The sequence below is a fragment of the Engystomops pustulosus genome, chromosome 3 (assembly GCF_040894005.1).
Source record: "Engystomops pustulosus chromosome 3, aEngPut4.maternal, whole genome shotgun sequence".
In the NCBI taxonomy this organism is placed as follows: Eukaryota; Metazoa; Chordata; class Amphibia; order Anura; family Leptodactylidae; genus Engystomops; species Engystomops pustulosus.
The window spans coordinates 175,308,935-175,334,579 of record NC_092413.1 but is presented as its reverse complement, the minus strand read 5'-3'; the positions used below and the strand labels follow the sequence as shown (position 1 = coordinate 175,334,579).

Here is a 25,645-nt window from a genome sequence, read left to right as displayed (position 1 = left end):
AATTTATGTGAAATAATATTCAAAATACAATTTATATTCCATACAAATCTATTTCTAGCAAAAAATATTGAGTGGCCATTTGCTTTGTGTCATCTAAAATAATTACAAAACTGTAAATAATTAAAGGAAATCTACCACTGGGGTAGACAAGTTTTCAACCAAACTTGCCTATTTGTGGGCCAGCTGTGCCGACCCTGGGACATATCTTGAATTGTGCTTCAATGGCTTTATTCTAGAGAGGTTTAAAATATGCAAATTAGCTCCGGATGCAACACACGCTGCTCTGCACTCCTGTAGCTACTAATTATGCTTGCCTAACATTGCCAACCACTCCCACTCCCCTGCCAGAGAACCGGTGACGTCACCCGACTCTTGGGAAGACTTGTGAGTGCGAGTGCTTGTCTGTAAAGGAAGCGCTTGTCTGTGAACATGGACTAATGTGTTCAGATGTGCATCCCATGGCGTGCAGCAGGCACAATTCCCAGCGCCAATAACTATTCCTGTCTCGTCAGCTAACCTTGGAGTTGACAAAAGCCAGAAAATGGCCGAAACGTCATACGCTATTAATGTAAACATTTTGAAAACATTAAAAACGCATATTGAGACCCATTGAAGTGCTTGATCCTATTTTCACTATTAACAATATCAGGTTCCTTTATCTCTCAGCTGTCTGTGGAGCACAGAGCAGAAAGCTGATTTACACAAACTCCATAAGTAAGGAAAATGGCAGGGGAAAAAGAAGGACATGAGAACTGATTTATTCAATATTGTATACGACAAATGTCTATTATTATTATTATCATCATCTGGACTATTCTTTAAGGAATTTTGTTAAGTTTAGCAATGCTGTAAGCAAAAATGAAGCCAAGTTATAGAAGGTAAGTGAGATAATAAATGTAGATTTATCAGGATTTGAGTAATTTTATAGCAGATTTGTAGCTATGGAATTTATGGTAATAATACATTCCCCTCATTTGCCTACCATTATTATTTTGGATTAAAATGTTTCATCTTATAATTCTCAAGCATTAATTGTAAGAGATATAGTGGAATAGTGTTTAATTAGAATGGATAAATCAGAGATTTGTGAATTAATGATGCACATAAATAGAAATGTGTAATCACAATCGCCTGCCACAAAATCTTACTATAGATTACAACTTTACAAGATAATTAATTCCCAGATGAATGTCAGAAAAAGTCACAGTTAATTACAGTCGATATCACATTGGTAATTCTCTACTTTAAGATATGTAGATACAGTATCTTGCTTAGGCGTTAGCACTGTAAACAGGCTTTGCTTCATGGATTGCTGCTCCTCAAGGTAACATTTTTTTGGGTAGTGTAAAAGTCATAATGTGTATGATAGAATACAAATAGTATGAAAAGATGAAAAGGAGCTGCTCTACCACTACTCCATTCATGAGGTGGGGAATTCGGTTGCTCATTTTCATGATCTGTAATAGTCCCAATGCTGTATTCTTTTTTTGGAAATATAAAAACATTAGTTATCCCTGCTAGCTCTGTATGCTGAAATATCAAGGGATTATGGTATTCAGAGTACGAGAATACAAAGATTTAATGGGGATGTGTCATCTAGACCTCACAGTGATAGTTGTAAAATTCAAAGAAAAAAATTATGGGGCTCATTTACTAAGGGTCCGAACGCCGCACTTTTGTCGGGTTTCACGAATATTTCCCTTTTGCGCCGAATTGCCACAGGATTTTGGCGCATCTGCGCCGGCTTGCACACGACAGAAATGGGGGGGGCGTGGACGTCAGACAACCCGACAGATTCGGACAAACCGCAGAATTTATAAAAGGATTTGTGTCGCAAGATCAAGCACTCACATTCACCAGGAAGAAGCAGGTGAACCTCAGTGGACCTCGGCGCAGCAGCGACACATGCAGGAACTCGGACGCACAATGTTAGTGAATCGCGCCAGACCCGAATCCTCGTCTGACAACGCACCGCGGGATTGCGACGGGACTGGGTAAGTAAATCTCCCCCAAAATGTTTGTTTTTTGTTATGTTTTTGTCGTTCCCACATCAGGAATTTTTTCCAGCTGCACTTTTCTAGTACACTACACAGAATATTGAATGGTGCCCACTGGAAGTACAAATTGTCCCGCAGATAACAAGCCCTCATACTGCGTTGTCAGGTATTTTTGCTGCGGTAGTGACCAGTCAAGTAAAAACCTGAGATTAGTAATATGTCATTTTGGTAGTTTGAAGCGGAAAAGCAGCTTGATATCCGCTACAGCGCACAATTTTCACTTCAGTGTTTGGTATTAATTAGATGTTTCTAAAAATATTTTCAGATGGAAGAACTTTTAATAATGAAACATTCAATACAATGAACATTTTATGAACTCATAGAAATCCATGAAACTCTATTAACTCGACTAGTGTTTCAGAAATAGCACAAAAAGATTGAAAAAGAGGGAGCGTCGCAGGTGTATGTGATGTTAAAAAGCCTTTGTTAACAGGCAGTTCCAGTTTTATATCATGGCAGGGAAAAAGGATGTTTGTGCAAAATATTCATTACAGCATTATTGATCTTACAAATACATTCCTCCTCAGGAAGCAAAGTTTAATTATAAAGGTTATAGATGGGAGCTCTTTTATCCATTATTCTAATATCACCTCCATCCACACTAATGGATCAGATTGTCAAATATTTTATTTTAAACACTTCCCTCTTAAAGAGATACAAACCTTTACTCTTTACATGGGTTCACTGAAAATAACTTATTATCTGTATAAAATTAGTCGTCTAGGACTAATTTAAAGTAGTTAAATAATAGACTACCTAAATATATAGCTATAGAACAGAAAAGTTCACTACTTTGCCTCATAGGGGGTTTCACCACGCATTGCCACAGGGTGTGCCAGGGCTTGATAGAAACCCCATCCTTACCGCCTTGATGGATATCAGGCTTCAGCCTCATGATAAATCTGGTAATTCCAGGCAATTCTATGCCAGGAATGCCATATCCCAGCCATTGATTGCCCACTGGGCATGGACATAGGGTGAATAGAAAACTGGCGCACAAGCTTTGATGCCCCCCCCCCCCATGGTGTCCAGATTAAAAGGCTTTTCCTTAGCCAGAAAAATGGTACAAGCATGTTCTGTGTAATGTGCCGATTCTGTACTATTCGTTCTCTAGTATGTTGTTTAACGCCTAGTTTGGAATAGTGATGCACAAAATAATTTCCCGTCAGGAGTAGCTATAATAAAATGAGTCCAATGTATCATGCCCTGTGCGCCTCTACTTTAGTATAAGAGGCATTAATAAGTCGCTATATATATATATATATGTATATATACACTCACCGGCCACTTTATTAGGTACACCTGTCCAACTGCTCGTTAACACTTAATTTCTAATCAGCCAATCACATGGCGGCAACTCAGTGCATTTAGGCATGTAGACATAGTCAAGACAATCTCCTGCAGTTCAAACCGAGCATCAGTATGGGGAAGAAAGGTGATTTGAGTGCCTTTGAACCTGGCATGGTTGTTGGTGCCAGAAGGGCTGGTCTGAGTATTTCAGAAACTGCTGATCTACTGGGATTTTCACGCACAACCATCTCTAGGGTTTACAGAGAATGGTCCGAAAAAGAAAAAACATCCAGTGAGTGGCAGTTCTGTGGGCGGAAATGCCTTGTTGATGCCAGAGGTCAGAGGAGAATGGGCAGACTGGTTCGAGCTGATAGAAAGGCAACAGTGACTCAAATCGCCACCCGTTACAACCAAGGTAGGCAAAAGAGCATCTCTGAACGCACAGTACGTCAAACTTTGAGGCAGATGGGCTACAGCAGCAGAAGACCACACCGGGTGCCACTCCTTTCAGCTAAGAACAGGAAACTGAGGCTACAATTTACACAAGCTCATCGAAATTGGACAGTAGAAGATCGGAAAAACGTTGCCTGGTCTGATGAGTCTCTATTTCTGCTGCGACATTCGGATGGTAGGGTCAGAATTTGGCGTCAACAACATGAAAGCATGGATCCATCCTGCCTTGTATCAACGGTTCAGGCTGGTGGTGGTGGTGTCATGGTGTGGGGAATATTTTCTTGGCACTCTTTGGGCCCCTTGGTACCAATTGAGCATCGTTGCAATGCCACAGCCTACCTGAGTATTGTTGCTGACCATGTCCATCCCTTTATGACCACAATGTACCCCACATCTGATGGCTACTTTCAGCAGGATAATGCGCCATGTCATAAAGTTGGAATCATTTCAGACTGGTTTCTTGAACATGACAATGAGTTCACTGTACTCAAATGGCCTCCACAGTCACCAGATCTCAATCCAATAGAGCATCTTTGGGATGTGGTGGAACGGGAGATTCGCATCATGGATGTGCAGCCGACAAATCTGCGGCAACTGTGTGATGCCAAAATGTCAATATGGACCAAAATCTCTGAGGAATGCTTCCAGCACCTTGTTGAATCTATGCCACAAAGAATTGAGGCAGTTCTGAAGGCAAAAGGGGGTCCAACCCGTTACTAGCATGGTGTACCTAATAAAGTGGCCGGTGAGTGTATATATATATATATTGTGAGAAGGTACAAGGGGCCATTATTGATGGCAGATATGTGTCACCTAGGTGCCTGGCCTCAGTGAAGTGAGCCGGTTAATGTTTAGTCAGGAACCTTAGGTTTCTGACATTTGTTAATGAAGCAAAGCTGCTTAATGCAGTTGATCCGGGCCGGCTTTCATTGGAGTAGTCAAGAGCAGGGTGGGTGACTTCTCCCACATAGCCAGGCCAGGTTTTGGCTGATAGATAAAGCCAGGAAGCTCAGGTGAGCTGTGGGATGTGTTTGGCAGTCTGGAAGTCTGCTATACTGCATGCAGAGCTGAGCACAGCCAAGGACCAGCAATAGGGACATTGTCTGGTTATGCTGCTGGATGGATACACAACCTACAAAGGACTGTCAAGCCTGTTTATATGGACTGTATTTTCTGTTATATGCTGAAGCAAGCTATTAAATGAAACAGCTACCTGGACTGTTACTGAAGTTGCCATTTGAGTTGATCCCCTACTATATATATATAGTCCCCTTTAAGAAACCTATTTGCAGTCTGATGAGTTATACTTCGGGGGGTCCGCTTTTGAAGCAGTTACAGAGGAAATACATCAGAATGTTGAAGAAATGTAAGAAATAGTTTAAAGTTAAGAAAGAATTGCAATGATCTAGGACGGACATAGCCAGAAGTATAAATGGGAGCAGCAGAACTTCAAACTTTAAAGCCCTTTGTAGGTTACAAAAAACAAAAACGAGGATCCAAAAGTGAGATGTAAGCGATGCAAGCTGAAATTATAGACAGGCGGCTCTTGCGGCACATTACGCTAGAAGTTAAGAGGAAAGGTGAGAAGCAGGTGCTCATCCGCCTTTGAACTGATGTCTCCATTTCATCAGATGTCAGTTTATATAAGACTTTATAGCCGCAGAATACAGAAGTGTTCTTTTCATTCACTCTCAGTTTCTGTAGTGACAGCTGATGAAAGGCAATGGGCATCCACTGTGTGCTTTACCCACTGCTCTCCTGAGTGCCTTTTTACTAAAGCATAGCTATGGGCTGTGCCAGCCTATCTTCAGTCCTCCTGCCAATACGTTTCTGTTTGTTCTCAAATTGGTTTGATTGAAAGGAGGGGAAACTTTTCTAAGCTGCAGTAAACCTTAGTTTTACTTCCAGTCATGGGATATTTCTGTAGTTTTCTTTTTTTAAGTATTCTTTCATCACTTCATAAAGACATCACACAACAGTATCCCATTAGTTTTGCAGAGAATAAGTAAATCTACTAAATGTTGATGCTATTTACTCTTCCTCATGTGTATCTGCACTGTGCTGTTATTTAGCAGAGCAATCTCTTAATTTGTTAACTTAAAGGGGTACCGCTGCCCCTTATCTAGTTTGACACTGATAACCTGTACCCCCTTTTTCTTTTTCTGTTGGATATTGAAGACCTCTCTGTACTTTTTGTCTGCATGGCGTAGAAATAAACACAACCAGGGACTTTTCACATGTGAAAATTCATTGACTGTAGTGAGTACGCAGGAGCAGGGACAGAAATGCCCTGCACAATCCACCCCTGCTGGCCACGCCCACCGCCTGGCTGACCGCGCCCCTGGCATGAAGGTGGCGGGTTGGGCAAAATAATTGCAAGTGCTAGCTATAAGCTAGCATTTGTGATTATTGTCACGGGTGCTCCCTCGAACCCTGTCTCGGATCAGGACGCATCCGTGGTCTTACATGTGACCCCGTTGCAGCCCCTGCACCGGACTCACCTCTCCCGGCTCCTGCTGTCTTCCGGACTGCCGTGTGCGCGCATCCCCGCCTCCTAGGGCTTGCGGGCGCCGGTTGCCGAAAATTTAAAGGACCAGCACACCGCTGATTGGTACACTGTCTGAAAACCTCCACCTTATAATCTGGCACCTCCCTGCCTTCCTGTGTATTTCTGCGTTCCTGTGTATTCCTGTGTGTTCCTGCGTTCCTGTGTGTTCCTGCTTCTGAGTGCTGTGTTGCTGTGTTATCAGTGTTCCTCCGTGTTGCTGTGTTCCTGTGTCCTGTGTGCTCCAGTTCCCATCTGCCTGGACCCGACAATGAGACTGTCTTCCGTACATCGGCCTCGGCTGCCACCGTGCTCTAGTCGCACCTGTGGAACAACCTGGTGGTACCCTGTCGCAGCAAATCCCCCATATCTCTAAAATCCCTGCTAGTCCTCATGGATCTTTCTAAGCTCCCACTCACTTGAGGAAGGTTAACATCCTCACTGTTGGAAAGATCTCTGACTGACTTGATCAATAAAATACATGCAGTGTTTACTGTAAAAAAGGTTATGGCTTATAAATCGTTGAGGAGTCATTACCCCTTACACATATAGCAATATATGTTCCAGACCAGTGATGGTGAACCTTTGAGAGACCAAGTGCCCAAACTGCAAACCAAAGCCAACGTTTCTATCGTGAGGTGCCAACAAAGAAATTTAGCCCAATGGTGCCACAATACCACCTAACAATAAGACAAATAATACTTCCATATGATGATGCCACCTTTACAACCACATAAATAGCATCATTCTGGTAATAAATACTATAGAAAGGCCAATGTTACCAATAGTATTGCTATACTATGCTATACAAATATAGCGATGAATATCATATTACTGCCATTCAGTGAGGAATATTACCGCCATATACTGATTACATTACAGTAGTCCTGAGTAGATGCAGGGACTGGGGGACTGTGATAAGTTAGCTTGTTCATGGACCAAATATTGCCATCTTTTTGTTTTTGCGTTTCCATTTTTTACTCCCCACCGTGAAAGAGCTCTGCGTAAAAAATTGCACTTCATGGTGATGGTATTTAGTATCCAATTCCCTGTCCTGGGAAGTGGTAAAAAATTCCAAATGCACTAAAATTGGTTAAAAAATTGCCTTTGTGACATATTCTTGTGGGCTTGGATTTTACAGCTTCCACTGTGCACCCCAAACAACATGTCTACTTTTTTCTGTGGGTTAGTACTATCACAGGGATAATTTATTTACATAGGTTCAATAATGTTTGTATACATTTACAAAAATTAAAACCTCCTGTACTAAAAAAAAAGTAATTTTGCCATCTTCTGGTGCAAATTTTTGGGCGCTTTTTCATACTTGGTGTACGGAGCTGTGTGTGGTGTAATTTTTTGTGATATGAGATGCGCTTTCAGTGCTACCATTTTGAGGACTGTACACCCATTTGACCACTTTTCATAGCATTTTATTACATGTTGCAAAATGGCAAAAAAGTGGCATTGTGGTTGTTGTGGGGTGGATGCACAGGTGGATTTGGGATCACCCATATGACAGCTGTCCATGGCCACCTATACACTTGCCTCTGTCCACAGCGCTCATCACCTGCACGATGCAGCCAGTGATGCAGCATAACACCTGGTTACATTGTACATAGGGTGCTTACTGTGGGGTTGTCCTGGCTTCACTGGCCGCCTTGTACAGGTGATGAGCACTTCAGATACAGGCAATGTGGCCACAGACAGCTGTCATACAGGGGGATTTGGGACACAAGTATGTATAGTTGGTTTAGTGTCACCTGCCAGGACCTCTGTAAGTGTGCACATGTGTGTGAGCAGCCCCAGCAGCTCCTGACCTTTTTTCTCTGCTCTGCTGCTGTCGCTCTGTTCTGTGAGTTGCCTCACTCCGTTATCTTCACACTGTTTCCCGGGCTGAAGAGGAGGAGGGGCGGGCACTGATCCTGCAATTCACAGAGCCGGAGCTCCGACTTTAATGAGACTGGGGAGATGGTACACGTGCCTGCAGAGAGGGCTCTGCGTGCCCTCTCTGGCACGCGTGCCATAGGTTCGCCACCGCTGTTCTAGACAATAAAGTGTGACTATATATGACACGATTCATATAATCCTTATGCTACATAGACACATCTGAGCCTTACAGTGGCCACTGCCTCATTGTGGCTTCTTCTGGTAAAACTATCTGATTGTCCCTGAAGCTGCTTTCTCCTTCATCTAGTAGGTACTATGTATCCTGTATTTTATTGTCTTTTATGGGTTTTCTTTTCTTACAATTAGCCAAAACTAATAAAAAAATAACTTTAATCACTATAAATATGTGGGAAGAAAAACCTTCAGATCTAAATAATAGATCTGAACCAGTTATGGATATATAACATGGAAAATGCAAAACAAGAACAAAAACCTTTGATGACTCTTTTTACACTAAGCAGTGTAAGGCCCTCACCCCGGCAGCCAGCAGATCTATCAGCCAGCATGTTTTACCATACTCAAGCTGATACTCGGCATTGCATATGGGGGTCCCTGGTTGTGTTCAGTGTGACTAAGGACAAAGTAAATCAGACAGTTTTATAGTTATCAGTGTCTAATGCTGACCGATAAAGCTTAATGGGGTTCTCCAGTGACAACAAGTTAGCCCCTATCCACAGGACTAACTTCATTTTCGGTGGTGCTCAGTGATACTGGGACCTGACCAATTAGCAAGTTCTGTGGATAGTGGCTAACTTTAAGACTGTCTATGCTCATAGTTCAAGCCCTCTTTTACATAACCCCCATATTAATCACTTTTTGACTTTGCAATATCTAGAACTTTTTGAATCCTAGCAGAAAGTTTACACAATGGCCCCGATTTATTAAAGCCCCTGTGCCACTTTTCCGTCTGATTTTGTACATTCTTTTTAGTGCAAACATATATGTTATGGCAGCGCTATTCCCGCGCGACCCAAATTTCTGCACTGAAATATGCGTTCTGTTGCCGGAAGCTGGACCGAGCAGCACTCACCCTTCCTTGTCTCCAGCGTGCCTCCCGTATGCCTACCTGGCTGTAGCGTACGTTTCTGGCAATGGAGCCTTTCGGAATGTGGCCTTACAGAATGTGAATATAGCCTTACAGACATTGAAAAAGATTATAATATATATAAAATGCTTCAAAAGTTTTCCTACCCATGTGTTCCAGGTTATTTTTTTGTTCATTCTATCACATAAGTAATTTAAAAAAACAGTATAAATCAATAAATAAATGTAATATAAAACAATGAGCGTCCATCAATCTGACATGGTAATGTTAAACTATAATGTGTTCCAGAGATTATCCAATTGAAAATAAAACTGACATATAATAGTATTTAGTCTAAATTGACAAATTCTAAAGGTGTCTTTTATTAATAGGATAATAACAATGTCTTACTGTAAAATACACAACTTTATATTTCAGTATGAAAGAAATTATCTTTCTTTGTTGGCTTTGTTGAGAGTTAACATATAAATTCAGCTTTGCTGGGTGTACTGTCAAAAAGTCTATTAAGAGTAATAATCGTGAAAACAGTGGCAGATGGTTGAGCTAATACAGAAGATTGTTGGCACTTGATCTTTTATGCAGTTTGTGCATTTCTCAGGAATAGGTCCACTGTCATATTAATAGAGATGTCATAAAAATGTTGCATCTTCGTTCTAGTGGAGAAACATTAGTACTAGTGTATTGCTGACCCGATGAAATGTAAAATGGTGAAACATAAGGGGCACATTTACTAAGGGCTTTGCGCCAGTCTTCTGTCGGACTTTGCATGTTCTTTCTAGCGTACGTTCTTTCTAACTTTTGAAGCATTTTATATACATTATAATATTTTTCAATGTCTGTAAGGCTATATTCACATTCTGTAAGGCCACATTCCGAAAGGCTCCATTGCCAGAAACGTACGCTACGCTAAAACTGTGCATGGGTATTTAAGAAGTGTCCGGGCCACATTTGTGTATAGAGGCGCGGCTGCACTATTCTTCATGCAACACAAATTAACTTTATTGTGTAAACATCACTAGAAGATTGAAATTTGAGAATTTTCTTTCATGGGCAAACCCCTTTACTATGTTTTGACAGCATTATTCTTGTTGTGTGCTTACCCAAGTACTGCCCAACATAAAATATATATATCACGTTATTAAAGGTGTTCCACAGCTTTGTAAAAATGCAAAGTGGTTAACTGAAAATGGCTGAAAAGGTTTGTGCAAAGAAATGAATTCTGCACAAACCAAACATGACTGTGTCAGAAAGCCTAATGACATGATGTAGAATAATAGGTAGACCAGTATATCTATTCCACATGGAATAGATTCCAAAATATAGACAGCGCTGTTTCACAGGTGTACGGAGACTTCCAGTCATTCATACTTGTATAAATCTGCATTGGCTTCCTTGGTCCCTGCAGTAAGACGGATGAGACATTGAAATTCTTTGTATCCAACCTTCTTTGACCAGTGTGAACAGTGGTTTAGTTACTGGGCTGTTGATTGAATTCACCACACCCATCTACTCTCCAGCTACTATCTACTCTGGATCAGCAACAGTTAACTCTTTGTGATCATGTGTTCTGTTTGCCCCTTGCCTGTTAAAAGTTCACTTTACCTGCTCTGTTGTCTGTGTGAGTGTTATATGTACTGCTGGTTATTAGATTTTGGCTCTTATTTTGTGACTATCTCTTTGTATCTGTGATTTTGTGCCTATCTCTGTTGTGACTTGGACCGCTGATTATTCTTGTGTGTTATTTGTCTGTTTGTACTGTATTGTGTCCCTGCTTTTGCATAGGGAGAGACCATCTACAAGGTTGTCCTGTACCATTTAGTATATGCAAGTTGAGGCAAGGCATATAGCAGGGCATTTTGGTGGCTGGATCTTAGGGCTTACCGTCCTGTTTTGTCTGTCCTCCCTTACACCGGTAGGTAAACTAACTATTTTATCCTATACTACTCAACTCAATTAATCCATGGGAATAACACAATATCAGTGATTGGACGACTTTACTTCATGATCTCCACATTTTGCTAAGGGCTCTTTATGTTGGTATTATCACTAGCTGCCACCAATCTGCTTTTTTCTACAAGTTCAAAGTCTAGGTTTGAATATACATCATTTTTTCTCTGATAAATTGAATAGATGGCTATGGCTTGATCATGAAAGGCAAGTAATGATCTCAGTTGGAAATAAAAGCTAGAATGGCAAGAAAGCGAAACAATTAAGCAATTGCCATTAAGTCAACGGCGGGAGTTATTGGTAAGGAGAGCATGTTCTGGTGAGATAAGGAATTAGCTTTCACTGTGCAGGAGACGTGACAAAGCCTCGTAGATAACAATTGTTACAGTAACTTTTACAGCACAAAAGGTAACTTATTCATGTCCTCTGCTAGGTTTATAAACTGGAGTTATGGAAGGAATGTAAAGTGTCCGTTCATTGTTTTATAGGCATTTATGTCCCTATAAAATGGTGGAAATTAATTAGATACTTAATTAATTTAATTGTAGCAGTTTAAATCAACCTGACATACCATATGGTTTAGGCTTTTCATTATATTTCAGCCCTGTATTCCCTTTAATATACTCTTTACACAGTGTAACTCCGCTGCCTATGCCATCCCTTGGAGTGAGATTGTGGAAAATTTTGTGAAGATTTTTTAGAATGAGTTGATAAATCTGGCTAAACGCTTCTCAGCTGTGAAACTATTTTTTTCAGATTTTCTTATGAACCGATACCTAGGAGTGATCTGGATAAATGATTCTGACTAGGACATGCTCTACTTTTAACAAATTGGTTGCATGGTCCATAAAAATGATGTTCATTGGTACTGACCCACTCAAAAATCAGCTGACTGATGATTTGCACTTCCGTGTGAATCTGTCCTAATATGCCAATGATCCCACCCACTGTTAAAAAATGAAGAGAGTGTTGTAAACATACACGAAGTTATGCACTAAGCTAAAGTTTAGTGCAAATGATTTGCTGTGATTGGTTCCTATGTGCAATTCCTGCAAATATATCATAAACCTATACAATGAGAGTGCCCTTTTATTATTTTTGAGCAATTTTAGCTTATAATGTAGCTTACATTTTTTCCTTAGCTTCTGCATTATACATGGATCTCTAATACTCAATTTGGTATGTACCTTATATGAATTTATAGTCATGCATATTTGTGGCATTGTCCTGTTTGTCCTTACATCTCACTGATACATGGTGTCATTTTTAAAAATAATCTGTTTTACATTGTATTGCCCGTCAAATAAAATGAAGGTAGTAAAATATAGACCACATAGTAGTCCTGCTGGTCACTTGGACTGATATTACAGGAGTCAGCGGACTGTGGTTATTACTGGCTGTGATGTTTGGAAATGACAAAACATTGGTCGCAGCCTACTGGAAGGAAGGGAAGATGAGACATAATGAATAAAAATTAGAGGTAACCAGGCTCGAACCACATTGATCAGGTCTGTGCCAGAAGTTTGGGTTTGGCGTTCAGGCTCAAACCCACCGGTAACACCCTTGATGGTTGTTGGCATCAATTACGGGTGTTAACTCTCCAAATGCGTCACGCCTATCGGCACCGTTTAAATGACGTTGCCCATGTGCCTGCTAAAATGTGGTGAGGGGAATGTGCTGCCAGCATTTAAATGCCAGGTTCGGCTGACTCGTCCTAGGTCTCCTAATCACTAATCAGAATCTCTTATTTATGAGTAATTATAATGGGAATGGGATTTCGCCTTCCAGCCATTTTATCATACACGCATGTGCACTGTGACAATGTTACCTCATCTCCGTGTTCATGCCATTGTATGCTCATAAATGTACACTGCAATTGTTTAAATTAATTTCCTTTACTTTCAGCTTTTTGAATTCATGAACTTCCTGGCAGAAAACTTCATCTTCTGTTACATGGGTCTGGCTTTATTCACCTTCCAGAACCACATCTTTAACGCCCTCTTTATATGTGGAGCAGTTGTATCCTTTTATCCCAAAGTACTAACAAATTGGCCAGTCAGAATTTGTTTTCCTAAAAGTCAAGACTGGAGATTAAAATCAGAGAACATAATCCAAGTTTCGATGTTAATCCAAAACCCGTTTTATTGAAATGTAATTAAATCTGTGTGGTTTTCCTTTCAGATGCTTTCAGGGTCGTCGCAGGTTTGATATTACGTGCTTCTTCTTTGATTAAAACCTAACCCCATGTCTATGGCATTAAACAGAGATTATGTCTTTAATACCTTTTGATGAAGGGAAGTGTTTTACCTTTGAAAAATGTACAGGGTCTTCGTTTCTTACAACGCCAAATTTTCTAATGAATATTTTGAGCTAGTTCAATATCACCAATATGCAAAAATTGTAAAACACAAAGTTTGTGTGATCTCAGCTCACCTGAGCTCCGACACGATCACACTTGCACCTGTCTGTCACTTCCTTTGAAAGAGTGTACCGATCAAGGCGTAGGAGTACTCTCTTCACACACACGTATGCCTAGGCCCGGACCTTGGTGTAGCATAAGTTCGGCTTGTGAGATGGAAGGATTAGCACTTCGCACACCTCCACTTTCCATAGGGAGGCATGCTGCCAGGCCATATGTACAGCATGATCTTTTTTCCAGCAACGGCACAGTGACAGCTCACTGTTCCATGCTGTGCACAATGCACTCCTATGGTGGCTGTGTGCTAGCTGCCCTTTGTACAGCTAATATACAGCTGCCATGTACGGTAGCCTGAAAGGGGACTAACATAGAGGCTTACTAGCTCCTTTCTTTACAAACCTGGGTACTTGAACTTAGTCAGACGTGATGTACATTACTTCTAGTTGTATTAGATGTATGTTCATATTATCATATTATACATTTTACTATTCTATTTTTTAATGCTTCATGTTAATCCACTCTGTGTTTTTTGTTGTTTAGTCATTTTTTGATGCTTATGTGAGCATTACTATATATATGTAATCAGCCATTACTTTCTATGTTACAACTAAAAACCAACTGGGTTTTAAAAGTGTCATACTGGGCAATGATGCCATTATGTTTTTAAAGTTCTATAATAAAGTGATGTTTTTACCTGAATGCTAGAAAACACTGTGGGGCTTATTTACTAAGGGTACACACTATTGTCAGATATTCCGTCGATTTCCATTTTGTGCCGCATTTAGCAGGGGTTTTTGGCGCATGTGATGGGATTTTGGCACATCATTTTGGCACAGTTTTCATGCGGGGGGGGGGGGTGTTGGGCGGGCTGTTGGACAATCAACTGATTCGGACTAAGCGTGGGATTTAACATTTAAATTGTGTCACAAGCCATGCACTTACATAAACCCGGGAAGAAGAAGGTGAATTCTGGCGGACCTGAGATGCGAGAGACACATGCAGGATATCTGGTGCATGCTCATAGTGAATCACGGCACAATCCATGATTGTCAGACATTCCGGATCGGGGATCGCGCCATGGACAGGTAAGTAAATGTCCCCCTGTTTGTTTTAAACATGTGAACATTGTAAGTTTAGTTACAGATCGGTGTGTTTAACCAATATTTTATTGTACATTAGATGGACTTCATGTCAAAATCTGCTGTATTGAGGGCACCTTGAAACTCTATTGAGACCTGAGATTGATTAATATGCATCGTGGGATGTCCTAGTGCTGTAGCCACATTAATGTCATATGGTGCCAAAAGGTCAAATTGTTTTTCAACCCTTAGACTTGTCAGATTGTTTTTCATTCAGCTTAATGTCACAGGTGCTCCCATGACCCTCCCGGTTCTGTACTTGACCTTGATCGTGTTCTGCCTGCCCTGATCTCCTGCTTTGTTCCTGATGTTGATCTGTGCTGCCAGTCTCGACCTCCTGCCTGTCCCCAACCACGATTCTGCCTTTCGTCTTTGTACCTCGCCTAGGCTGCCATCACTATGGAATGACCTGGTGGTACCACGCCGCAGCAAGTCCAACACACTTTGCGGCTGGCTGTGGTGAAAACCATATACCACTTAGATTCCGGTCCCAGGTGTCGGCTTGCGTCATCCTCCGCGGTGGTCCAGTGGGTCGACTACCCCTGGACCCTGACACTTAACAATTAATAGACTGACTGAATTTTTGTAAATGTCACCATTGTGTAAGAAAGAATAACTAGATTTATCATGATTAAATTACTTTGTACAAAATTTTGCAAAGTAAACTCTTATTTCACATCGCTGGTACTAATTATACAAGATTTACAATGTTCCATGTATGAGACAACTTGGCCTTTCTCCTAATGTTTTCCTAATGGGACAAACATTTCAAAAGCTTTCTTCACCTCTTCACTTTATACTTTTATACAAATTAAATTTACAGAACATGTGGATACATTGCTGTATGTTTCCGGCCAAAGTATATGAATAGACTATTCATGTCTACAGTATAATATCCCATCGGTATTGAGCAGACCACCGCCCATTTGTGTTACATTGATTGATCTTTATAGCTAAGGGCACATATGTACTTGGCTAGGTTTTCAATTGTATTGTTGATGGGCCAAATTAATATCCTGCTAATATTAGTTTTACCCCCGCAAACCACATTGTCAATAGCATGATAATAAATTCTATATGCATTAAGACAGGGAAAATGTACAACCTACTTTGCTTCTCACAACCTCCCTGCCTACTTGTCGACCCTTAACTAAATGACAGGCAATAATTGGGCTATGGTCCCTGCTATGGGTTTATGCACAAAATAGAAAAACAGACAAACAAGAAAGACAGATAAATAAATAAAACAAATCATGAGGCAATAGAATAGTCAAAGGACTAGTTAAAGGCACAAGCAAAGTGTCATAAAACACAGCAAATAGCAGTAGAGTATATAGATAACTTGAGTCAGAAGACTTGTGTAACAGTCACTGAATGCAGTTGCCAGTGAATTAAAATAGAGTTCCTGGACGCCACCCCAGCAGATGATTGGTTTTACAGGCCGTCATTGGTACCTGTGACACACCTGTGACTCAGAGAGCAAGATGTCAATCACTCAGCCCTCTGCAGAGTATACACCAGGATTTTTACTTATGTAGCAGAACTCAAACTGCAGTACTAAAACCCAACTTGTTTTGAAGGTAAAACTGAATGAATAGCTGTCCAATTGTGTGGCCATTGTAGAGTATATTTGTGTGGTTTAGATAATACAATTGTGTATAGAACATGTCATTTTCAGAGCTTTTGTATAGTGGTTGTAATAAAAGAACAACCATTTTTAAAGCTATCTTCACCTGTGGGTAAAACTGAAGGCCTACTGATCTGTACAAGTCCGTGGCCAATATAGAGTATATTTGAAAACTTCTGCATGTGCTGTTGACAATTTATGGGAACATGCCCCAAAATGCATTGTTCATAAGTGAAAATTAAATGTCATACTGGTTTTCCTGAATTAACATGTTATTAGCTTGCAATACATATAGGAGGATTTATACTATTCTGCATCTTACAAATGATAGTCATTCCACAAATTTTTATGTTGTGATGTTGAAAATGAAATGCTCAACGGTCCGTGCATTTTTTCCTTGATTCAAGATATACAGATATCAATCTTTGTTGCGAGAGCTTGTAACATATATCCACTTACATTTTTCTTGAATTTGGGTCGTAAAAGAAGAATTCCATGGAATTTTCAACACATGATGATGTTCTCAGGTAAGTACAAATAACACCTTGATTCCTAAAATGAAGTATTTTTCATACACAAAACATTGTTGTTCATATTTTTGCATGTAGACCACAGACTTTGTCCCAATAATTACCTTAAAACCAACCGGTCACCAGGAACCACTAACCTATGCTATGCTAATTTTAATATTGCAGCATTGTAAATCAATTTAGTAGTTTATAAAACTTTATTTCACATTAACTGGCTCCATGCCAGCAGTGTGTGGTGAGTCCTGGGGGACCCCTCCACACTCACCCCCTATCCCCACTTCCTGTTATGTGCATTGAACAGTCTTCCCCTGCAATGCTGAATTTCTTAGGAGCCTCTAGCCTGGTGCTAGCACCCCTGCAACGTCAGATTTATAAGAAGGTGCGGCCTGGAATGGAACTGCACCATAGCCTGCACTGAGAACGTCCCACGCTGTCCCACCTGTCAGCCTCCGGGCATGCCCTCCTTCACATCCCTCCATGCCAAATGGCGTGAATGAGGATTTCTGTTGCACCTGGAATTGTGCCTATTTTAAAGGCTTCTACGCCAGTTTTCAGGTGTACAAGCTGTGGTAAATCTGCCCCAAATAGTCTATGCAGGTGAATAGCTAGATAGAAACAATGGATGACTGGCTGGGAGTAAGTTTTTTAATAACCCATGATGCTAAAAGAAAATCTACCATTTGTTTTTATACATTGTGAACCAAACATACCTTGAGAAAGCTATAGCTCCACTGATGCAGAAACATATCTTGTTTAATTCCTGTTCCTAATGGTTTGGTTAAAAAAACAATTATAAAATTCAGAGCCTTGGGAAAGCAGGGTGCAGACTGCCTGCTATGCATAAGCACATTACAAGGAGCTTCCTGAACTGTCCAGAAAGGACTAATCAGGTTGAACAGGATGACTCATACACAGCAGCTGGGGGATGGTGCGGCGATTGATTACTTCTGCCTGTCAGGGACAACACAGTGATTACATCATTCCCTGGAGTAGTGCATAATTAGGGTAAGAGGAGAAGCACTTGCCAACTACAACACAATTGGATGTTCAATTTGTCCTGCAGATAACAAGCTTTCATATGGCTCTGTAAATGGAAAAATCTAAAATAATATGGCTTATTGAAGGGGGAACAAAAACGGAAACACAAAACATAGAAAATCATTGTCCTGAAGGGTTAAATAAGACATCTATTTTAGTGTAACAAGTGAACATCAGTTCAGGTTTCTGCTGATTATTTTCACTGCAGTGTAGCTTAACATGCAAGTATTAAAATGACTGTCTGCGTTACACATGGATGGATGCAGAAGCTCTCTATCCTGGTTCAGAGATAAGGGGTGAAGCAGGGGACCCTGTCTGTATCGCCCTAATAGACCATATGCAAAGCACTTGCTGAGATAAGTACATTTTTAGAATGTGGCTCACCCATAATGAATAAATGTCTCTTATATAACTACTTTCTGACACCTACGTAAATAATTTATAGCCTAGCAACTTCATATGTAACTGTCTAGACATTGGATTAGGCTTGTTAGGTGTATATATGTATGTTCTATATCTGCAATGATCAATGCTCTAGTCATGGTAAGTCCAACAGTCTACAGGATTATTAGGGAAAGAAACTCTGTTTCAGAAACATAGATATTATATTTCTGCTGCTAATGAACAGAAATGTCATATTTAGTGATTTCCAGTCCATGACATGGAATACTTAGAATCTGCCTCTTGTTTTTCTGTCAGTGGCTGGATATAGTATTCTATATTCCTCGCTTCTTCCCCTAATGTTCTATTCACTTACACTTGAAAGACATGTAAAATATGCATAATATTGTCAAAAATGCAGTAGATCCTACAGAAAGCACAAGGATAGCCAGCACATTGCCTCTGCATCTTAATGTAGTAGCTAATTACAATTTGCAAGATGCCGGTAATGAGGACAGGCAATTAAGAAAATGAAATATTTGCTACACATTATGCGTGATTTATTTCACAAAAATCTGGAAGATCCTTATTTCAGCTAAACAGTGTGATCAAGTCACAAATTCATACGAGTCTTCTAATACATGCAAAGGGTTACCACTTTGCCCTATAAGGGAAGACATTTTTCACAAATCTTTACTACTGTCAATATTACTTGCATGATAAATAGGGTTGTTTTTCAGGTGCAGATCGCAACATGAACAGCGAGAAAACCTAGACCTCCAGTCATATTCTTACCAATAAAGTCAATGATAGAACCAGTACAAAAAAATGAGCACACATATTGCCTGACTGGCTGCCAAACAGCCAATCCAGCAAATTAACCCTCTAGCAACTAGCCATGGCTGTGATTGGTCAAGGTAACACCCCTGGCCAATGAAAGCCATGGCTAGTGGCATTAAGATAAAATAATCCTTTATTAGAATCACAGGGCTCCTTTATAATCCTTTATTAGAATCCTTTATTAGAATCACAGGGCTCACAGAATTCCCAACCTAGTAGAGAGAGTACAGATAAATGAACAAAAAGAAAAAAAAATGATAAAAAGAAGACTAAAAAAGAAGAGAAGTAATGATCAGCAGCTTATGGATGGGACCTGCAGGGACTGGTTAGGTGGGGAGCACAACTTACTTCCGTCAGGGCCTTGTTGGTTGAATAGCCTGACTGCAGCGGGGAGGTATGACTTCCTATATCACTCCTATCCGGCTCCTGTGCCGGATTGGGTGTTTGGCTAGGGATGAAAAATCAGCGATGGTGTAGTCAATTCTCAAGTTTCCTTCTTTTTCTTGGCATACGAGTGGTGAGATCGACTTGCTGAAAATGCGTCATAGAAAGTTATAATTAGCAGCCCAAAGCGTGGGGTCAAGATGTGTGGCTGGGAGTATGGGAGCGGGAGGTGACGTCATGCAAGAGACGTGAATAATTAGTAGCCTGGAGTGCCGGACATCTCACCCCACACTCTGGGCTGCTAATTATAAGTTTATTTTCTAGGTGATCCCAGAGTGTGAAGCTTAGAGAAAACAAGCGCCGGGATCAACATCAAGAGGAGTATAGGTAAGCATTTGTAGTTTAATATGTCTACCGACTAGTGGTAGATTTCCTTTAAAGAAAATTAAAATTAAATGGCTTAAAATAATTTTTCACTGATTTCTAATTAAAAAAAAAAATGATCTGAAAGCATTTGACAACCATTCCTACATGCAGATTTAATTTTTTTTGGTGCTCCTTTGTAATTAACGATAATTGGGGGATGTTCTTTGTCCTGGTGTGCTTGGCATTGAAGATCTATTGACTTGAATGGTACTGAGCTGCAAACAGGCCATGTAACTAATAAATGTAATATCACAGGCCGTTAAAGTGGAAGCAGTACTCTTATCATATGTCTCCACTCCGCTGGCTATGAGCGTGTTAATCATCCTAATTAGTTGGTCCTGTTTCTATAGAACGTGAATAGATGGGTTTTGATTCACCAGTTATTCATCGTCTATCAAGCTCCCAACCTGCTGCTACTCCTATGCTAGCAACGTGCAGGGAGGGAATAAGAGAGCTGAAAAAGTCTTTTACTCTGAGCTTCCTTGCAAGTGTTTCACTAACCTCTGTTGGCACTTTCCATTACGATTGTTTCAGGACAGCTGGTGACCTAATATCCATCCTCGCCATCGGTCTCTGGCAAAGTCTAATAGGCTGCCTGTCAGTAATATAGGTGGTAACTACAAGTGGGTAGTGCTGAAGTAGCAGGGGAGGGTGAAACATTGTAACAGCCTGTGAAGCTACAGCATGGAGAGGCTCATTAGTATAATTTTAAAAGTTGATTTTAGAAGAAGAAGGCCATCAATAATAATATAAGAAGATTACCACAGTCAAAGTGCCTGGAGCTATGAGTAAGTGTCCCTAGTTTATCATAATGGATTTTGATGGTAGATTTCTGCAACATCCCCACCGGTGCTTAGCCTTTTTGGTGGGCCTCTCTAGCTGGTGGTGTGTGCAAGAAATATGGAGGGAGAGGCTGAAATACTGGTTTCTCCCTGGGGCAACCCCTGAGTGTCTGTAAGTTAAGTCCCTGGGTAATGGATTTGGAAGCCCGTGGTGGTAGACAGCCATATCAGGGATCGGACGGAGGCAACGTTGTGGAAATCAACCCACGGTTCTTTATTGAACAACGGGTAGCAGGCAACGGGCTAGAACGGTCAAACAGCAGATGCGGATTCTGGTACTGGAGTGGACGTGGAGAGTGGTCCTCAGGAATAATGCACCAGCCTGGTAGTAGATGCACGCTGGGAGAATTTAGATGGAGCTGTATCCAAACTGTGGAAGCTGCAGCTCTGGATTAGAGTCTCCTGACTCAGTTCCTGGGATTGGTATTTGTGGCAGCACTGAAGGTGTGCTGTACACTGTCTCTCTGTTTACTCTGTCCATGTGCTCAAAGACCAGCTAAGACCATGTGCTCCCACTGCACAGGGGTTTTATACTCCCCCTGGTCAGGTGGTAGCACCTCTCCATTCACACTCCAGTTTACAATACAGCCACTTGGTTAATTGGATAACATCTTACACCCATTTGCCTATTCCAGGCAGTCTATTGCCTTTCTCTCTGCATTATCCCTTGGGTGAGTTGCGCAGGCTCACCAGATGGATCCTGACAGGTAGAGGGCCCTATTCGCAACCAGCCCCTTGCCTATACGTTGGCAGGGGTGTTGCATTTCATTTAAATGAAATGAAGGTAAGATTATTAAGCATTTTTTTATTTAACAAATAACACATTGGCCCACATTTCCCTGTGGAGTGTGCGACAGATTCTCCCCTGCTCCTCTAGAGTGCACTAACTTTTTTTTGGTGCATCTTTAACATAGAACGCATTTCTGTCAGACTCTGCATGATAAATGTGGCGCACGGTCCGACTCTGCACTGAAATGCCCCTTTATGTGCAGAAATATGTGTTGTAGATACTTCTTGCATGTTCTTTCTAGTTCAAAGTCCACCAGAAAACTGGAGCAAAGGCTTTAATAAATGTGGGCCATTGGGTATTTTCACGTTTGTTACAAACCTGGCCTTTATGAGTAGCAGAATATTAAGTCCCACAGTAAAAGTCATAAAAAAATCATATACTTTACAGCTGGGAGGAGGTTTACGTTTTTTGAGGGGCATCCATGATGGCCAGTAAAAACATGATAGTGATACGTGCCTCTGATACCACTTGACAATTGTGCCAATTATTGGCTATTCCTTGTGTTTTTGAGGATTAAGCCAAATGTGGCTACAGGAGCATGTGGATACAGTGAAAGGCCAGTTTCAGATGTTTTTTCTCTTAAATAGGGACTGTGTGGCAACTCCGTTACCTGGATGAAGCCCCGTGGAGGGAGCAGGACTGCAATGCCATAGCCATTGATGATGCAGTGAGTCTCTGCCTACCCATATCAATGCCATCCCGTAGGGTAGTGACTCACAGATTAATATGATTCAGCAGTCCTGCTCCTTGCACAGTACTCGGTTTTATGTCCACCCAATAGTCTGCTTATCCCAGACCAAATATGACTGTCTGTAACCAACCTTAAAGTAAAAAACAAGTTCTTACCTGCCACAATAAGACAGATTTACTGACTTGGTTATTCAGAATGCCATGTCAAATATCGTATAACTACTGGCTAAATCAACACTTCCCCGTGAAATCGCCTTTGATGATTGGAAGAGTGATAAAAAGCAATGAAATCTAACAAAAACCTGAAATCTATCCATTAAATCCTACTTTGGATTGTATTTCATATAATGGGAGACATAAAATCTTCTGCCATTACACAATTATCTACATATCTGGAATAATCCAAAGCGCAGAGAGATGCCAGCTATTGAGCGTCTTACAAGTACAGCAGTGAGATGACTGGCTGCTCTGTTACATTGCTAATGAAATGCACAGACTTGTTTTCCTGCTTTTTATTCATCCGCCTTATTCATATTTAATGTTCCATGCTCCACCATTTTAAAGCTTTTTTAGGCACTTTGCACAATCCGATCCGATATCTGCCTTTTAGAAGCTGCTCTTTCATTTATCTGCATTGGTGTCTGGCAGCTATTTTCAAGGCTCTAAAAGGTTGGAATCTGTCTTTATCAACGACCTGCAGTCATCTATTATTTTCTCTTAGCATTCCCTTGTCATTCTCCAATGTCTGGCCTTGTACTGTGTTTCTCCCCCAAGCTCTTTGTTTGTCACATTTAGAATCTCATCCAGGAGACCCTTCCCACCTTCTCGCTCTCCTTATATAATGCCATGCACCACAGAGTGCATCAGCGCTGATGCCTATTTAACATGACTTTACCATTTTGCAATCAATTCTGCAGCCATTCTACCTTTCAGCCTTCTCTAGCCCTGATAAGTGATACACAGATGCAGACTGGAAATAGACAACATATTCTTTTGTGCTTTGCAATCACACCGGTATTTACAGCCAATAAGATCTCTGTGAAATGGACAGTATCATGAGATTCCATACAGCCCAGCTGCATTATGGGACTAGTATTATTCTCCAAATAATGTAAGAATGTAAGAACAGGAGAGGCAGGACCCCTAAGCAGAATTCTGAATGGGGTCCCCTTAAAAATATGAACATATTTGTTTTCTCACACATGTGAGTTACAATCACACAGATTCATACACTCAAATATATACACACATTTATATACGAATACACAGATACAGCATAAATATACATACAGTATATACACACCATATATACATACATACAGAATATACACAATACATATACTACCTTTTGCATCCATGCAGCATATACACTCCCATACAGCATATACGCATCACACATATAGGGGGATATTTATCAGGACCTCTGCGCACCGCCAGTGGCGCAGAGGCCCTGAAATAATCGCAAATGCTAGCTTATTGCTAGCTTTTGCGATTATTTTTCACAATCCGCCACCTTCACGCCAGTGGGGCGTGAAGGGGCATGAAGGGGGGGCGCGGCCGGCCGAACGGGGGGCGCGGCCGGACTGGAGTGGGCCGGCGCGGGGCGTTACTGTCCCCGCGCCTGCGCACTCGCTGCTGCCGGCGACTTTTCATACGTGAAAAGTCGCCGGTTGCGTTTTTTTCTACGCCAGCCTGGCGTAGGAAAGACGCTGCGCAACTGGCAGCCCGATACATCAAGAGGCAGAAGCCTCTTCATGTATCGGGCTGCGAATTTGCAGCGGCGGGGCTATCATGAGCACGAGCGCCAGCGTATGATAAATATCCCCCATAGAGTATATACACCCAATTCCCCTAGATGCCCGGGCCCCCTAAAACTGTGAGCCCCATAGCAGCTGCTATGGCTGCTACCCCCTGTAGTTACGCCCCTGTAAATAGTTGCTTATGTTGTACAAGCTATAAAATGTATCAGATCTCAAAATCCATACTCAGGGATATTTTAAATGTGTCAACCCAATTTAGGAAGTTATTCTGTATCCACAGGATCAGGGATAACTTCCAAATTGTTGGGGGGTACAACAGCTGCGTCCTCCAGCTATCATGTAAATGGAACCCTCCAACAATCAGGAAACTGGGGATCCTGCTATCCTCAGCTTCTCCCATAGAAATGAATGGAGCAGCAGGGAACATGCTAGACCTGCGGCTCCACTCATTCTCCTATTTACTGGGGGGGGGGGCTTGATCTCATGACCAGTGTGGGTCCTAACTGTCGGATGCTTACCGATTAGGAAGTTATCCCCTATCCTATTTTTCGGGGATTACATTCTAAATTGGAAAAACCCCTACATGCAGCATGTTATGGAACAGGAGGAGCTGATCAGATTGTACATAGGGTCCTATCTACTGGTAGCATACTATATAGCAGTGGAAGCTGAAGAGATTGTACAGTGTCCTATCAACAGGCAACATGTTATAGAGCAGGAGGAGCTGAACAGAAAGTCATGCAGATGCAGGCAGCATGCTATAGAGATTGTACATAGGGTTCATTCTACAGGCAGCCTGTTATAGAGCAGGAGGAGCTGAATAGATTGTACTTCATGTTCTATCTACAGACCACATATTAAATGATTTCATGTTATTTCATCACATTGGATTAAATGAAATTTACCATCATATCTAGGTTTTATTAAGAAATGTGAATATAGACACATCTTTATTAAAAGAGATAATAAGTTAGTTTAGTTATAAAGTAGAATTTTAACTTTATGCTTCCTGGGGCGTTAGCAGACCCGCTTCAGGGTTCTGGCTTCTGTGGCTTGGGGATAACTTTATACAACCCCTTTAAGGAGACTCAAAAGTACCTTCAAAAGTAGGTGGTAAGGAATGGTATCTGCCCTACACCAAGCTTCCTTTTCAAAGGAAACCTACTGCAGAGGCTACTGGGGCGTGTACTAGCCTGGCCGGGCACGGGGAGCTAAGGCTGTTACACGCCCCAGTAGCCTCTGCAGTTAATTTACATATTACTAAAATATATTTTTTAACAAGTTAGGTATGTTTCAGGATTATTAATTAGGGCAGAGGCAGGCACAATGAATCTACCAACATATCTATTTCCTTTAAGGAAGGAATGTATTTCAAGAGCTACAAATAATGATCAGGACTTATGCCTATGTGTAGTGTCTGAACTCCATAGAACACCATTGTAATTCTATATTATAATTCTGAAGGATCAGCCTGACATCAATGCAAAGCAGTCCT

At 41.1% G+C, this 25,645-nt stretch overlaps 1 protein-coding gene across 2 annotated transcripts in view; it reads left to right on the top strand.

The window, feature by feature from the left end:
• Positions 1-25,645, top strand: part of SLC9A9 (solute carrier family 9 member A9) — a 448,763-nt gene that overhangs the window by 230,445 nt on the left and 192,673 nt on the right. For both annotated transcript variants that reach the window (XM_072143078.1, XM_072143077.1), the window contains exons 10-11: positions 13,190-13,303; positions 16,885-16,996. In XM_072143078.1, coding sequence (XP_071999179.1) covers positions 13,190-13,303; positions 16,885-16,996 — 226 coding nt within the window. The remainder of the gene's footprint in view (positions 1-13,189; positions 13,304-16,884; positions 16,997-25,645) is intronic.